We start from the raw sequence: 15827 nt of genomic DNA on the forward strand, positions 1-15827 counted from the left end.
GAGCAAACGAAAGATTCCTAAATTTATTCGAAAAGTGAAATCTTGAGCGTTACAACTTAAGCGTTATGAAACGCAAAATTTTCATCACACCTACGCGAGGTAATACTAATACTAAAACATTAGAAATCAAATCCAAATTAACACTATTACATATTTATCATTAAAAGTCACCCGACATTTTTATTTGCACGAATACCCTGCTACGAATTACGCCGTAGCACAACGAGATTAACTTGAATTAATATTTATTTATTTACCAACTTTACATTGACAGTTCAACCAAACATACAAGTTATGGGTTACAAACATATTTACTTAAAACTAATTATAATAAGTTTATCGCTAAAATTAATTAATATTAATAGTTGTGGGCGTAGAATTGACTCTGGATAGCGGGCTGCTGTGGCTAGGAATTTCGGTTTTGTTTGTGAGAATATGTCAAGTTTAATTAAAAGTAAGATCTGGTCCGGCCTCCCGTATTTGTATTGTACACACCTATACTCGTGCGTGTTCCATTAAGTACTGGAACTACATAAAGCTGTTGATAGGCGGTTGACGGACTCTTTGCTCTTTACTAGACCAGAAAAGAACCTAATACAATATCAGTAAATTGAAAGCGCATTACACGTAAGGAAACAATTGCTAGCTCTGCGCCAGATCTCATGATGTTTATGACGCTTCCTGCTACCCATATTGGATATTCGAGGCGGCTTGTTATACGCAGCCAGGTTCGGTATGTGTAAACGAGCCAAGCAAACCAGACGCTAATTCTTCTTTATGGGTAGCCTTACCCCGGGGACTCACTCGCTACTGCGGTGGTCTGAGAGACGCGTAGCGAGTAGTCAGCCCCTTCTTATTTTATTTATATGTTTTGGTATTTTTTGGGGCAAGTGCCAAGTTAGTTGCGAAGCTCAGGTGTCACTCAAAATTTGGGACGACTGGAAGAAGAGGGGGGAGGCCTTTGCCAAACAGTGGGACAGAATAAGATCGCATTAATAAAGTTTAGTTCCAAGGGTTACGCGCTTTGAAGGAGCATTTCGTGTTATACTTATTTATCTTCGTGTTGTATTTGCATATTATAGAAAGTAGCAGTATATATATATGAGATCCTTTTTTTACGTGGAGAAATGCATTCAGGGCCTGAAGGGATGCCTGAATTTCAGGCATCCCTCCTAGATGGGGAACGGGTGTCCTCGCGGCGGAGGTGGTCATCCTCGCAGCCGCCACGCTGGCACCGGCCAGCTTTGGCAACCCTCCGACCCGTCATCATAAGCCTTCTGCCTACACAGGTTACGGGGCCTACAGTTTTAGATAGGACAGCAGCATTCCTGATCCTCACCGCGGCAGAAGCCGCTCGGCCCCAAGGCCCCCTTCAGCCAACACTCGAGAGTTATCTCCCTCGTTGAAAGTTTTGTAAAACGTGACGTTAAATGTCCATACATAGATATGTCGGTTTACATTATCACGCGTAGCTAAACTTGAATAGTTTACAAAACCGTTATGAGTCCCCATGTTTTAATATGTAGTTGCGGTAAAGAAGTCACGCTCCGGTTCTCCGTGGACCCTGCCTTAAAGCTGCGATCCGACAATCACAACACAACCCGCCGCGGAAAGCCTATATTCTCGAAGTCACGGCCGCACTAGAATCACAATCCTTCCATATCCGATATATCGCTGAATAAAGGCGATTTGCTTCAAAACTAGCCTTTGCTCAAGGCCTCTCTTTATTTACCTACCGATTTGGTATAGTTCATTGTTAGGTTAAGCGTTGATTGGTATGTATAATTATTGTATAAAATGAAAAGCTACTTGTTTATTCCCCTGGCCGTGGAGGAGTCTGCGTGCTGGTGTGCGGAGGCGAAATCTTTTGTCGGGAAGCTGGGGCGTCGCCTGCGGGTCGTTCCTAGCCCAAAGGTTTGTCCATCACGGTTTCGCGGTTTAACGCGGAAACGCAGCAAGCGTGATGGGCACCTTTGCCTCGAGAGCGGTGCGGGGTGGGTTGTTCGACTAGTTTTTATGGGTTAGTTTGATTTATATTTAAGTTTATTGATAGTTTGTGTTTAGTATTTAAGTATTTTTTTAAGATTGTTTTTTATGTGTTTAAATAAATGGATTTTAGTGTGTATAGTATTTTCAGACATTTATTTTGTGTCATTAAAAGTGTTTGACGAAACTTCTTGTATTGACTTTTGGACATTCTTCATTTTCTCAAGTAAGACACTCATGGAATTGCAACTTTAACCTTTTGGACGCCAATGACCGACATATCCGCACCGTAGGTTCAACGCCAAAGACCGATTAATCGGTCACAGACCACAGAGCAACATCGACCTACGTGCATATACATAAAGTTTAACTTCAGTTTTGACACTTCAATGATGTGGCGTCTGAGTGACAGCTTTTGTGTTTGACACGGCGGCGTGGAAAAGGTTAATGTGTAATGGATACTCTAAAGATAAATATAGAATAATAATTCAGATATGATATCAATGTCTACTTTTCGCGACCATCGTCCCTGGTTTCATGTTTCGTATGGTACCTACGTAGGTATATTAGTCTAGTACCCGTATCCATATCCATAGCACAAGCTTTGCTTAGTTTGGGACTATCTAAGTCGATCTGTTAACATTTTCTCTCAACATATTAATGGTTGGCACAATGCTCATTATTACCCAATGTTCTTAATTTTTTTTATCTTAATATTATGTCGATGTACTAGTTTTCTGCTAGCGCTACCGCTAATAGAATTACATTGTCGGCAGAGCCGGTTACAGATTTATTACGATGCCGTTTAAGTATATACTGTATAGGTACGAACTGTTCGTCAATAGAATAGTGAGACCCAGTTTTTTTATTCGTCTGCTAAGTGTCTTTTTGAAAGTAGAATGGTATTTATCTGAAGTCTTCACACGTAGAGGACACAACCTCCCATATAAGAAATGCGATTTCTCGTTGAAGTGTCTGCGCTTTCTTGATATGTATCTGTCTCAGTGATAGTTATGAAACTTATGAATAGCCGACGCTATTTATTATACGAAAGTATTTTTTTTTTGAAACAGAAAGTAGTGTTTCAGTATATTTTCATCATTTCTTAATGTTCTGTGTCACATCGTTGTCAATATTTTATTGACTACGGATTTATCTAGGTAGATAGATATGTATATATACTCAGTGTACTATTAATATGTTTTTTTTGTAAGAATTATAGGTTTACAACTATCTTAAAACACTGGCATACGAGTACGATACTCAAAGGGTTAATTACTTTTTTCTTAAAATATTTTTAGTGAACGTCCATTATAAAGTTTTAAAGGGAGACTAAGGTTATTTTGAGAACCTTCCTACCTCGAAACGTCCGTGTAATGTAATATCTACCTCAAATGTAAAATGTAACACTCGCTGTTCACTTTCTTCGAATTGAGCTTGACACACTGCCGTGGGTCAATGTGTCTTTCTTTCTCATCAAGATAACTAGTGAGTAATGCGCATACGTACCTAAGTTGTTATCTTACAACCTTCTTTAAAATGTACAAAAATAAACGTAATACGTAATAATTATTTTTGGTCAACTATTGGTTTGGTTTTTCAGTTTTTTTTACTTTATGCATTTTTTTTTCTTCTGTTGTGCATATTTTTTGTCCCCATATTAAATTCCTCGTCTTTAATTTATCCGAAAATGATATGCTTCATGCCCCATTAGATATGTTTGTTTCCGGAAAAATATGGCGTCAACGGAAGAGAAGCGGAATCAAACTTTTCCCCCCTCCCTCCACTAAATGCCAGTTGGCTCTCGTTGGCCTGGGAAGTCTAAAACCACTCTAGTCTCGACCACTTACTCTTATTAATTTATTACTATTCGGAGATTTAACAACTGTTAACATATCAATAGGTTTTATAAATGTGATACAAAAAGCCAATTACAGGTTCTCACCAGTAAATACAGATTAATAAAAACAACTGGTGGTTAGCACTATTGCACTACACATTCATTTCAACGCCAAAGGCAGAGTAACTAATTTTGAATTCGTATTAACTAAAGAAGATTCAAAAGAAATAAAGAAAAAACAAGCAAAATGAAACTTTATAAATAAACCATGCTCGTTTAAAGAACTCCTCCGCTAAGATACGCCGCAGCTTGGATGTAATTGTATTAACTTTTGCCAAGTGTCAGTGGATTGTCACAAATTGCAACGTGTCGTCAATAGCGAAGCAGCTAAAATGCGGATTAGGAACGTTTGAATATCTTCGCAGATCTAGGGATATTAGTGTACACAGTTTTCCTTTCTATCCGTTTCGAAAAAGTGATTGGTCTTACCCAGGAGCTGTACTCAGATTTTTATAACCGTTTAATAACAAGAAACTACAAATTGAATAGACCTCCAGGATGACCAGGATTTGAACCACGATGTCCGGTTCGAATTTCGCATGCCGTACCGATCAACTACCATAACTGACAGTAGCTCGCAATATAAAAGTAACTCGGTACTTATAAAAATATTCTTAATGATTTGGCGAATATTTTTTTTACTGCAGTTATTCGACTCAGGCGCATCGTAAATAATGATACACTAGGTGAACGCTCTGGCCAGTACCGCGTTTGTAGCGCTTGCACATCAGAAGCTTTCAGAATTAATTCTTCATAAAACCTTACACGCTGACTCGGTTTAGTCGTAGGTATGACCAAATATTTATTTAAACGACTAATAAATATTTAGTTGACCTGTATCTTAAATCTTTATTACAGGGATCGGATACCGGTATTTTTTGTATGGGAACGGAAACGGTATTTTTTCGTTCTTTGCTAATTACTTCATTTCTAATTGGGCAATCTAATAATACGAAGTCGTAACCTAAAAACACAACTGAGTCCTACATTTTGAGTATAAAATAATTTGAAAAATATGGTTATGTATTTCTAAGTTTTTGCAAAAAACCGGTTCCGATCCGAAAGTTTATTATACCGTTAGCAAATGTACCTAAATCATTCACTACATCGTAAGTTAAGCTACTATGATAACAGGAGAAGGAAATCACATTTTAACAATTCATTTTTTTTAATATCTATATAGGTGACGTTAGGTATTGCTATTCTGTTCCAACATAGGACCAGGGACGAGATTTGTTGATGTTAGTTGATGGATTATATTGTAGGTAGGTATACACTTACAAAGACTGTCCGATACTACCAATAGTGTGTGTACCAATGGCCGATATCGGCCGGAAGGATCATCATTATCATCATCATCATCATCACCACCACCAACCCATGGACAAATCATAAACTATGCTATATGAAATGTAATAAAGTAAATATGTGGTCGTTTGCAGGGCGGCGGTGACCGCTGTATCCTGGCACCCCCAGTCGGGACTGCTGGCATCCGTGGACCGCGGCAAGCGCGCTGTCATCTGGGGCGACTTGTGACACGCCCTGGACGCTCCGTTACTCCCTCCTCCGGCTCAAATGGTAGGTAAATCTCAGCGGTGCAGACTGACGACCGAGATCAATCTCTTTAGCTCTTACAACAACTATCTAACTAGTGAGAACGACAAACTTTTACCACCCCGGTCGTCAGTTTGGTTTGCGGATAGTATAGCGCCCGAGAACCGTATTAGCAAGCTCTGCTATTTGGTACTTGGAAACATTATACCTACTGCAGCTTCATCACTTCCGGTACTGATTTTAAAAAGAACCGGATTCTTCCCGGTACTGGCTTTCAAAATCAGTACACATGAGTTGTTCTGAGTCCCTAATCTAGACAGCGGTGTAAAACAGCGATAAATATCTGAAATCTGGTTAGTGTTTAGAGTTAAGTATGTTTTAAGTGGGCAGTTGGGCACCTACAGGGCCTTAGGCATGTAAGAATAAATAATTGTTGATTTGTCAAAGTTTCCCGTGTAATTATTTTACAGAATTCACATGTACCTTACAAGCAAATTTACTGCAAGCATTAAGCAGCTAACAGCTTCTGTATCAACTTTGTAACTGAATAACACGTTAAGCTTTATTATAAGTTGATTAGTTTACAATGTAATAAAGCCGCAATTTCATATAATTATTTACCAAGAAGTAATTATCTATACGATTCTATAGTAGTTAAATAGTAGGAGTAAGACTATGCAATTTACTCTTTGAGCATAAACTTCATTTCACGTACCTATAAATCTCTAATAGACTCGAATTTATTAGGTGCAGGGACGTTTTGTATTAAGTAACGCCTGTTACATCTATCACGATATATGAATCACGTTTAATTATCAAAAATGTAAAATTATAAAAAAACAGAATGAGCAACAACAAAAACATGGCGCAGTGCAGGGTGGTGGAGACGGGTTAGGTAGGTAGGCTGCACCGTCATTGAGACCGAAGAAATGTTGGATGGGTTTGAATTTGTGCCTTGTCCCACGGATACACATGCTGGTGGCTCGGATTATCGAAATCATAATTTTGGATAGCCAGCCCATTACTACGCTAAGGGATCTGTCCCAACGGTCAGCGATGGCTTCACCGAGATGTTTGATGAAGGTGGACATTTGCGGAGCGAAGACAGAATGTCTATCACGATATTGTTGTCGATGTTGTCCCGGCATCTTGCCACTGCTCATAAAGGGTTCGCTTAGGAACCTAATGCCAAGTTACTTATATATGACTTTCAAATCTGGATTGGAAACTGAAGAAACTGGAAATTCATGATCAAGACTGTAGTAAGCTTAAAGGTTATTTCGGTTAAAATGTTCTAGGTTAGTCTCCTGCAGCGGTATCATGGTCGCGTTATTATCACCTGTCATGTCATGCGTCACTTTCGCACTTACATACTTGTTAGACCGTGACAGGCATGGCGACAAATGATAAAGAGCCGGCCATCTTAGGCCCTAGAAAAGATCCCCCCTAAAGAGGCCCTAGATTAGGAAAATGACAACGACATAACAACTTATAATAAATAATTAGTAGGTCGGTAAGTACGTGTACTTACGTGTTTCCGAGAATGGCGCGACGCCATATGTCAAGTTGCACATGAAGTATAAAATCGCACGAGTTTTTACAAGATAGGTATGCTAGGCTAGAACACATAATAATATGATTAATCAAGAATCTCCATTATTCTACATTATTTAGGTACACGGAGGCAATTTCGCCAATACAACTAGCAAACTAATTATGTTTAACCTAATTGTTCCATTCGTAAATAAATTTACAATTGACCGTAAAGAACTTCATTATACCAATTTGGATGTTTTACAATTGACACACAATACAATAACGTCCCGCTAGTGAAAGCGTTACTTTCGACTTTCATAAAGTTTTTGTTAAATGTATGTATGGACTCGGCGTGGCCGGTCCATATTGTTCTCGCGACATGAGTCCGCCGGGCTCCACTACACGTTTTCCGTGCGCTAAGCTGCGGCGCGGCGTTCACAGCCGCTCATTTCTATGCAGACACAATAAAATTAAAATAAACAGACACAATTAATTATTTATAAAAAAAAAAAACTAAATTAGATCGATGCTATTTAATGGGGATCGCAAAACAGCTCAAGTATAGTGCCATTAACTAGTTAACAGCTTGTCAAGCGGAAAATTACGTGATCTGTGTCATGATTCTATTTTTCTAAAACGACCGACGGCCGAATTCGAACAATGCTTATAAGATGTCACAGCGATACGATGCTGATCTATCACCGTCAAAACCAACGTTTTTGGTTGAAAAAATTACACTTTTAACACTGACAGATCAGTATCGTATCGCTGTGACATCTTATATAAAGCATTGTTCGAATCGGGCCGCGAGCCACTTTCGTTTCACGTAGACAGGGTGAGCTTATTCATAACAGTTCGATGTTTTTTAGTCATCTCATCTCCAATATTGAATTTTGAACGTACCGCTGTGCACGTAATAAGGTAAGTATTGGCGCTCTCTAAATTCTAACAAGTTTTTTATATTTGGACACCTTTAAATAAATCACTTAAGAGAAAAAAATGGACATAATAGATCACGATTTCTTATAGTTACACGTTTTATGAATATTGTAAAGTAACTAGGTACCTTAGTGTAAAAACGATTACTAGTTTCCACAAGCCCTCCGGCCGTTACACATAAAAATTTAATAACCCAGGAACCCGTGTATTCTGAGTCGTGTACCTTTTGCATTGCATTGTCAAATGATTCAATAAAAAAGTTTACCCATTATTTTTTGTCGATCTCAAAACATTATGTTAGTTATGTTATGGACCGCAAGCCAGGATCATATATCGTCAGTCATCGCCTCCCGGTTGGTACTTTGTCAGAAGATGGCTGAGATGTTGCTGTGAATTAAAAAAATCGTCAGCCGGTTGTATCGCGGTGGAAAACCTGTCAGCAGGGCTATAACCGCGAAAATCTAAGTTCGTCGATTGCGGGCATTTTTCTTCATCACTCTAATTACATCTTAATGGGAGTGAAGGAGAATGATCCCCGCAATTTGCGAATTTCGGGTTTCGCGGTAGACTCCCTGGTCGCATAAATTCTGGTCGCACCGCCAATATATAGGGCGGCAGCTGATTTCCACTAGGGCTCATTACACATCGCTCTTAGACACTTTACGAGGTTTCACCCGGGAATGCCGGGATGCTATTGGTCATGGAAATCTGTTCTTGGCCCGCGGTCTATTACGTGTGATCTTCGATTGCACATATTTAGGTACGAGTTACGGATGCTGAGATAGAGTTATACTAGGAACGAGTTCGTAGTCAAGATATTTCGTGAGTTAACTGAAGCTTCGAGTACCGTTTACAGCCATGAGCCATGAGCGACGACCCGAGTTTCGGCGCCTAATGTCCGCGCTCCCTCTTGCCCGCAAATCGCAGATTATGATTTTATCATGAAACACTACAATTGTCACACGGTTTTCGTACGGTGGTACGATTATAACAGAACTATGCTTCACCTACTGACGCTTTGAATGATGCGTAATTACTGACGATAATTACTAATCACGCCTCATTACATATCAAGGCTTCTTTACAGTTGGACAACCGCTACTAAGAAGGTGGTCATCACTGCCGAATATCTCGACACGACAGTCGCGCCGTTACCGTTACTCGATCTCTACGCAAAGGAAGCTTTCAGTAGGTATTGCCGTTCTAGGAATAATTATGTTTTTTGTGTGATGGTAAAGCCGGTACGGTAGTGACAGTGCACGCAACGCCACCCGGTCGGCACACTAATAGCTGCTATTAGGAAATCTCTGTCTGAAATCGGCAACAATGAGCACGGAATACACTCATTGCCCGCTCCCCTTCATTATACTTTTTTTACGATACTCGTCTTTTGTTTTAAATGTGTGCCATTTTTTACAATTTACATTTCTTTTATAATAAGCACGCTGCGTGCAGATGTACCTACACAATTATTATAATTGAATTATCTTCGCATCTTGCGTTTGTATATGTATAATTCACAGTTATTATCGTTAATAGACACATTTTAACTGGCTTAGCTTATAGAAAGTGTATTTTTCTGCATAGATCTTCCAGTAATATAAACGGTAGGTTTATGAGCGACAATTGCATTAATTAACACTTTTGCTTTCGATCGACGATAACTGCGTGGACCGCTATTCGACTCAGAAATATCAATAAAATTTTAGTGTGCTGTATATTTGATCGGCTGGGTATAACATTATTTGTAATAATCCCCATCATGCGGACAAAACTTGTGTTAGCATCGAATATCGGTATCTGCCGCGGCCCGCGGGCGTATCGATAATCGCCTAACAAGGTGTATAAATACTGGATTCCAAATCAATTTGAAATACAACCGCTGTAAACAAATAATGGATGTTATTCGTGAAAATAACGGTTGATTAACCTATCAACCTTGGTCTAGGATTGTACTAGCTTCTTAAAACAAGATTTTTACACAATATTATAAGTGCTTATATTTATTCAAATATGGTATGATTGAATATAAGTAATATTGTCGATGGTAGGGCCATATATAAGCCGCAGACCGGTAGGCTACGTCGAAAATAGGTGCCTCAACCTCACCGTCCAAGGCCCTAGATCACACATTAATATTTCACATTTGAAATACATACCTACTTTGCACTGTTATTAAAATAACTATTACATTCCTATGTCACACATTCCTCATAAAGCTACTGCGTTAACGCAACAGATGTGGTTATACATAAACCATACGTGCAGAATAATGCCTAGCTTTAGCAATAAACTAGACTCCCGTTGAATACCTGAGGCTTTTAGTGTCTTCCGTGCAAGTACGTATGTCAAGTACCAACGCTGAATTACCCTGTTGTTTATACTGCACTTGGCGCGTTCATTTTCTCTGAAGAATTAATGGTTGGTTAATGAAGCCCATTGTGTATCTACTACTTGCGCCGATGACCTATCTCTTTAACGTTAATGTTCAGAATAGGTACTAAACTTTGGGGCGCTAAGGTAAGGTAAACGCAGAGCCTATTTGCTTGATAATTAAAAACAGCGCCTTAAAAAACAAATCTGTAAGTCCGCCTGTTGCACTTATTTTATGTGCTAAGTTTAAAATATTATTAACCCTTAAACAGGTTGTGTATTTATAAGTCCCACATAGCAAATGTTTTTTTTTTTGACGAGCTGAGTAAATACAACGACCGCAAAATGTCATTGCCGTAAAGTTTATTAAATGGGTGATATCGGAACGTAAAAAAATGACAGGTGTCAAAACAAGTTTCTTTGACAATTTAGTTGTCAAGTTCAAATCGACAACGAATGGCAGTTTTTATACGTTTCTCCCGCTGTATAAGTTCGCTACGCCGAAAAAAAGTACTGTAAGTATTTTGTTTTGTATGTTTATGGTAGATTATTAGATAATGTATGTGTAGTAAGTCATAACTTACCTTAGTTATTGTTTTCTGATAAAATATTCGATCTAAAAGTTTGTGGTTCGTATGAACCCTCTGCCCGTCTGGCGCACGTTCGAGTGGTTTATAAGTGGCCTCTGCCCTGCAGGGAGTTTACATGACATTTAAGGGTAAGATTCATTACTATGAATGAACCCTCATAGTACAAGTCATTCAAACTAAGAAAAATATATCGCAAAAATATTATATTTTCCTTTGGTTTTTAAATTAAATATTTATTCAACCATTAATCTTATGAGCCACGATATCCGCGTGAACTCTATTTTCTTAATTAGATTGTGGTTTTATTAATTTATCGATTACATGTGAAGATGTGACATACCCTTAAAACTACTCCGTATGGCTAACAAGGCAGTGGCCATATATGTGCCACGCAACACCATTTTTAACGGGCAGAGGGCATATAAAAACCACCGGGTCTTTTTTATATAATTAATGGTAATATAAAAAAAAAACAAGAAATTGCTTTTCTTTTAACGCTATTATCTACCCGAATCAGTAATCAAAAGTAAAAAATTCGTCAGGCCTGTTTAAGGGTTAATATAAAAATTATCACTGACAGCGGAGAATATAGGTATTAATAGGTACGCGCTCGTACAAAGCAGGGATGTTGCGGATGCCGATTTTTTGACATCCGCGGATGCGGATGCGGATGCGGATTTTTTAAGGCTCACATCCGCGGATGCGGATGCGGATGCGGATGTCAAGATAGCACCATAAAAAACGTCAAATATTACATTTTAGTAATTTTTATTTCAAAAAACCTGCCAAGTGCGAGTCGGACTCGCGTTCCAAGGGTTCCGTACATTAAGTCCCACTCACGCTTGACTGCTCATTTCTAATCATGGTCCTATAATATTACGGTCAGAGTTTCGCTTACAACACAACTGTGATTCCAACATCCACCTGTTTCATAGTATTTACGCGTGACACACACACATTGACAGCCCACATCCACCAGTTTGCCGTCAGATGAATCGAAACGTTATTGAAGTAAACATGTCGAAGAAAAATATAAAATATGCCGGCATGCGTAGTTAAATCCTGCTAGAATTGTACCGATCGAAAGAAAAAAAGTCACGGAATAACTTTTCATACTTAAGTTTATCAATTAGTACGTAAAATCACGATAATTTGTTGTTTTTAAATTATCAAACTGCAAAACAGGAGTGTGACCAGTAACATGAATAGGGTAATTTCCCGAAAGTAGGGTAATTGATACCCTTCTTATTAAATCATTATGTATTAAGAGATCGTTTAGGTAAATAGTTAAATTATTGATAGTGCATTTCAAACTAGGTCGGTATGGTAATTTCCCGATACTAAGGAGATTAGACGCTTACATGCATGTATGATAGTTAACGTTTGTTTGAATAATTGTTTTACCATTAGGGGAGAATTTGTGTTACATGGTAACACTTGTCTACACGCACACATTCAAACCGTCCGCCATTGCAGTGTCACAGTTTGTCTTAGGTGGCAGTCCGTCCGTAATATTCTAGGTCCATGCTTCTAATATGTTTTTTGGTTACCGACTAAATTACCTAGCAGTCTAGCACTTACGCCGATGCTAAGACGTTTCTGTACCGACCTGTTCCACATCCGCATCCGCATTAAATCCGCATCAATTTTATGCGGATGCGGATGCGGATGCGGATGTTGAAAATAATGCGGAAGTTCCGCGGTTGCGGATGCGGATGCGGATGTTCGCAACATCCCTGGTACAAAGCCCGCTTTGGGCTGGTCGACGTTTTTCCTTTTTTGCTTTTAATGTTCTTATGTTTCTAACACAGACACAGATAAACATTTATATTGTTTACGCTCGGTTGACCGTAAGTATTTTTCCTTTGATATCTCGTTAAGTAACCTTTTCAGGATACTAACTAAATAGTAAATACAGCACAATACAACCTAATGACTGGTAAACTATATTAAAAAAATAATTTTTAAAACGCAACATATTATGATCATAAATAACATTGACAATACATAGTCCCTTAGAAATACGTTGACATTTTTGAAGTGAAAACTTCTTTAGCGGCGCTGGGCACTTTTTGAGGTGGGAAAAAAATTATAAACTCGAGAGCGTAAGGACCGTAAGGACCACTCAATGACATAATTCAATAAAGCTACATCTTGATGAAATCGCTAATAAAAGTCAACTCTAGCACTGGTGAATAAAACTCAAAATACCATGACCAAATATATTTAGATGCGAGGTCTGCAAGGTAACTTTACAAAGTCTATTCGAATTTTAAACAAATTTGAATTTCGAATTTTAAACAAGTTTAAGGCCCTATTCGCATGGCAGCTTTTTCAACGCGCGTTAAAAAAGCGTTTGAATGATACAAATATATAAGGATACATGTGTATTAATTCACACGACTGCGACTGTGACTGATGATGGCTTGACCGTCTGTGTGAAATAGCGAAAGAACATGAGTGAGTACTTTATAAATATACTAGATGAAAACCCGGCTTCGCTCGGGTGAAATGTAGATATTTCTGTAGTTATCGGTTCTCAAGGAATATTAAAGGCAAAGAAAAGCATATATTTGTATAGCATCGTTCATTGTGTTTAATAAATATAGGAAATTAAAACTGCAAAGGTCAAGAAAAAATATGTTGACGTAAGACGTAAGACGCTTCGTAAGACGGACACGTGACCTGATCAAAAAACTGTTACAATGTCATTGAGTTTTCACTTCTGCCGGCACTCCCGGAGTGCAACCCGTTGCTTGTTTTAGGATTATTTTTCTGACTCAAGTACATCTTTTATAAAATGTCATTAATAATTAAACCTAGGTAATTAAAAAGTACATAACATTCGGTCATTGAACTAACTCAAAACGAATTATCTTCAATAGATATATTCTCCTTTAGCTTTCATACACAAACGCAAACGTTTGTTAAAATAATGAACAATATTCGCAGTAAAAAAACATAATGTATTTTTAGGACAGTAATGGTTTTCACACTATGTCCTTTGATAAGGATGCGTTGTTTGATTTCAGTAATACATTCATATTTCTATTTGAATAGCTAGCAGGTAAGTATGTGTTTATGCGATAAATGACGCTGCGGAGCTATATGATTAGATCCAATTTTCTAGGATCCAAACTCATCGTGAAAGTCTGCGGGTCTGAATGTCCATTATCTTTTTGCGTGACTAAGTACCAACTATTTTGTTCGTGTAATATAATGTAAATAATTGCAGACTTTCGGGATTTCAACCTTTAACCTTATGAGCAGGGGTCGGACAAAAAGTGCGGATGACGTAAAAATGACGTAATCTTGCACACAGGATGATGTTTGAGTTTGTATTTAAACTTCCGTGTGACATGTAGTAACAAAGTAGTATTAATGAAGTAACAAAATAATCGTAAATAAATCCATGGAATTAACATGACATTTTAGAGCGTTTTCTTATACATTAATAAATATAAATTTTAGCTAAATATAATCGTGAAGATACAATAGGTAAACAATAACGAAGTCAATTTATTGTTCATCTGATTGACAATGTGTCAGTCAAAAACGTACTTACTCATTTCAAGTGGCGATATCGTTTAATAAAGAGGTTGATAAATGATAAGTGATAATTGTTTATGAAAATCAAAAATACTATTTGAAATCATCCTATAAGTGGTTTGACGTCATCCGCACTTTTTGTCCGACCCCTGCTTATGAGAAACTTAATTGGAAAAAATACTGGAAATTGCTATTTGTAAATAAGTAGGTAAAGACAGATTCAAGCCATATTATACATTTATAATATAACAAATGATTTTATTCTACAATAGTTTCACAATACAATACTCTGTAACTCTATTATTTTTATTTATGTGATAGACCTGCATCAACGCCTGTCACCATTTAAACTTGATATCTGGGCGACCGAGTTTTCCTCGGCCAACATATAAAAACTCAAACATGCGCGTTTTCCAAGAGAGAAGACCTAGATCGATTTTTCGTCCCCGAAAACCCCCATATAGCAAATGTTATCGAAATCGTTAGAGCCGTTTCGGAGATCCCCGAAATAAATATGAAATATATATATGTATATATATATATATATATATATATATATATATATGATAAGAATTGCTCGTTTAAAGGTATAAGAAAAGTATTTTTAACCGACTTCCAAATCTCAAAGAAGGAGGTTATCAATTCGGTTGTATGTTTTTTTTATTTTTTTTTTTTATTTTTTTTTATGTTTGTTACTCCATATCTCCGTCATTACTGGACCGATTTTGAAAATTCTTTTTTTGATTGTATGTATATGCATACAGATTGGTCCCGTTTTGGTCAAAACCCAGTTCTGATGATGGGATCCATGAGGAATCGAGGGAACTCCTCAAACCTTAAAGGCATACATATAGTGATTTTTATGTTTTTATCAACAAATCAAGCATATACATTCAGAAACGTGACATTTGATGAAGTGGAACTGCTGATGATGATCAGAACAGAACTCTTCAACGACGCATAGTTCACGTTTGGCGATTTGTCCTCTTCGTTATGTTTGTTAAGCAAGTTAAGTTTTTAAGCCACATTTTTGTCAAGCTCGAGTTCTGATGATGGGATCCATGAGGAATCGAGGGAACTCCTCAAATCTTAAAGGCGTGCGTATAGAGATTTTTGTATTTTCATCAGAAAATCAAGCATTTTTATTAAAAACTGTCGCATTTGATGAAATGGAACTGCTGATGATGATCAGAACAGAACTCTTCAACGACCCATAGTTCACGTTTGGCGATTTGTCCTCTTCGTTATGTTTGTTAAGCAAGTTTAGTTTTTAAGCCACATTTCTGTCAAGCTCGAGTTCTGATGATGAGATCCATATAGACGTGTGCCGCCGGCCTTTTTTGCCACGCCGCCGCCGCCGATAAATGATCGGCGTGAAATCGGCGTGACCTTGAATATTG

General features: G+C 37.9%; 2 protein-coding genes across 3 annotated transcripts in view; both read left to right on the forward strand.

Moving 5' to 3' along the window:
* The window catches only part of LOC134658242 (autophagy-related protein 16-1), a 248451-nt gene that overhangs the window by 228426 nt on the left and 4198 nt on the right, over positions 1-15827 (forward strand). For both annotated transcript variants that reach the window (XM_063513856.1, XM_063513862.1), the window contains one exon: positions 5329-5464. In XM_063513856.1, the coding sequence (XP_063369926.1) occupies positions 5329-5422 (94 nt within the window). In that variant the 3' untranslated portion in view covers positions 5423-5464. The remainder of the gene's footprint in view (positions 1-5328; positions 5465-15827) is intronic.
* Positions 1-15827, forward strand: part of LOC134658582 (transmembrane emp24 domain-containing protein 3) — a 263572-nt gene that overhangs the window by 153049 nt on the left and 94696 nt on the right. The gene's annotated exons all lie outside the window — the stretch shown is intronic.

This window comes from Cydia amplana, chromosome 2 (genome assembly GCF_948474715.1).
Source record: "Cydia amplana chromosome 2, ilCydAmpl1.1, whole genome shotgun sequence".
NCBI classification, from domain to species: Eukaryota; Metazoa; Arthropoda; class Insecta; order Lepidoptera; family Tortricidae; genus Cydia; species Cydia amplana.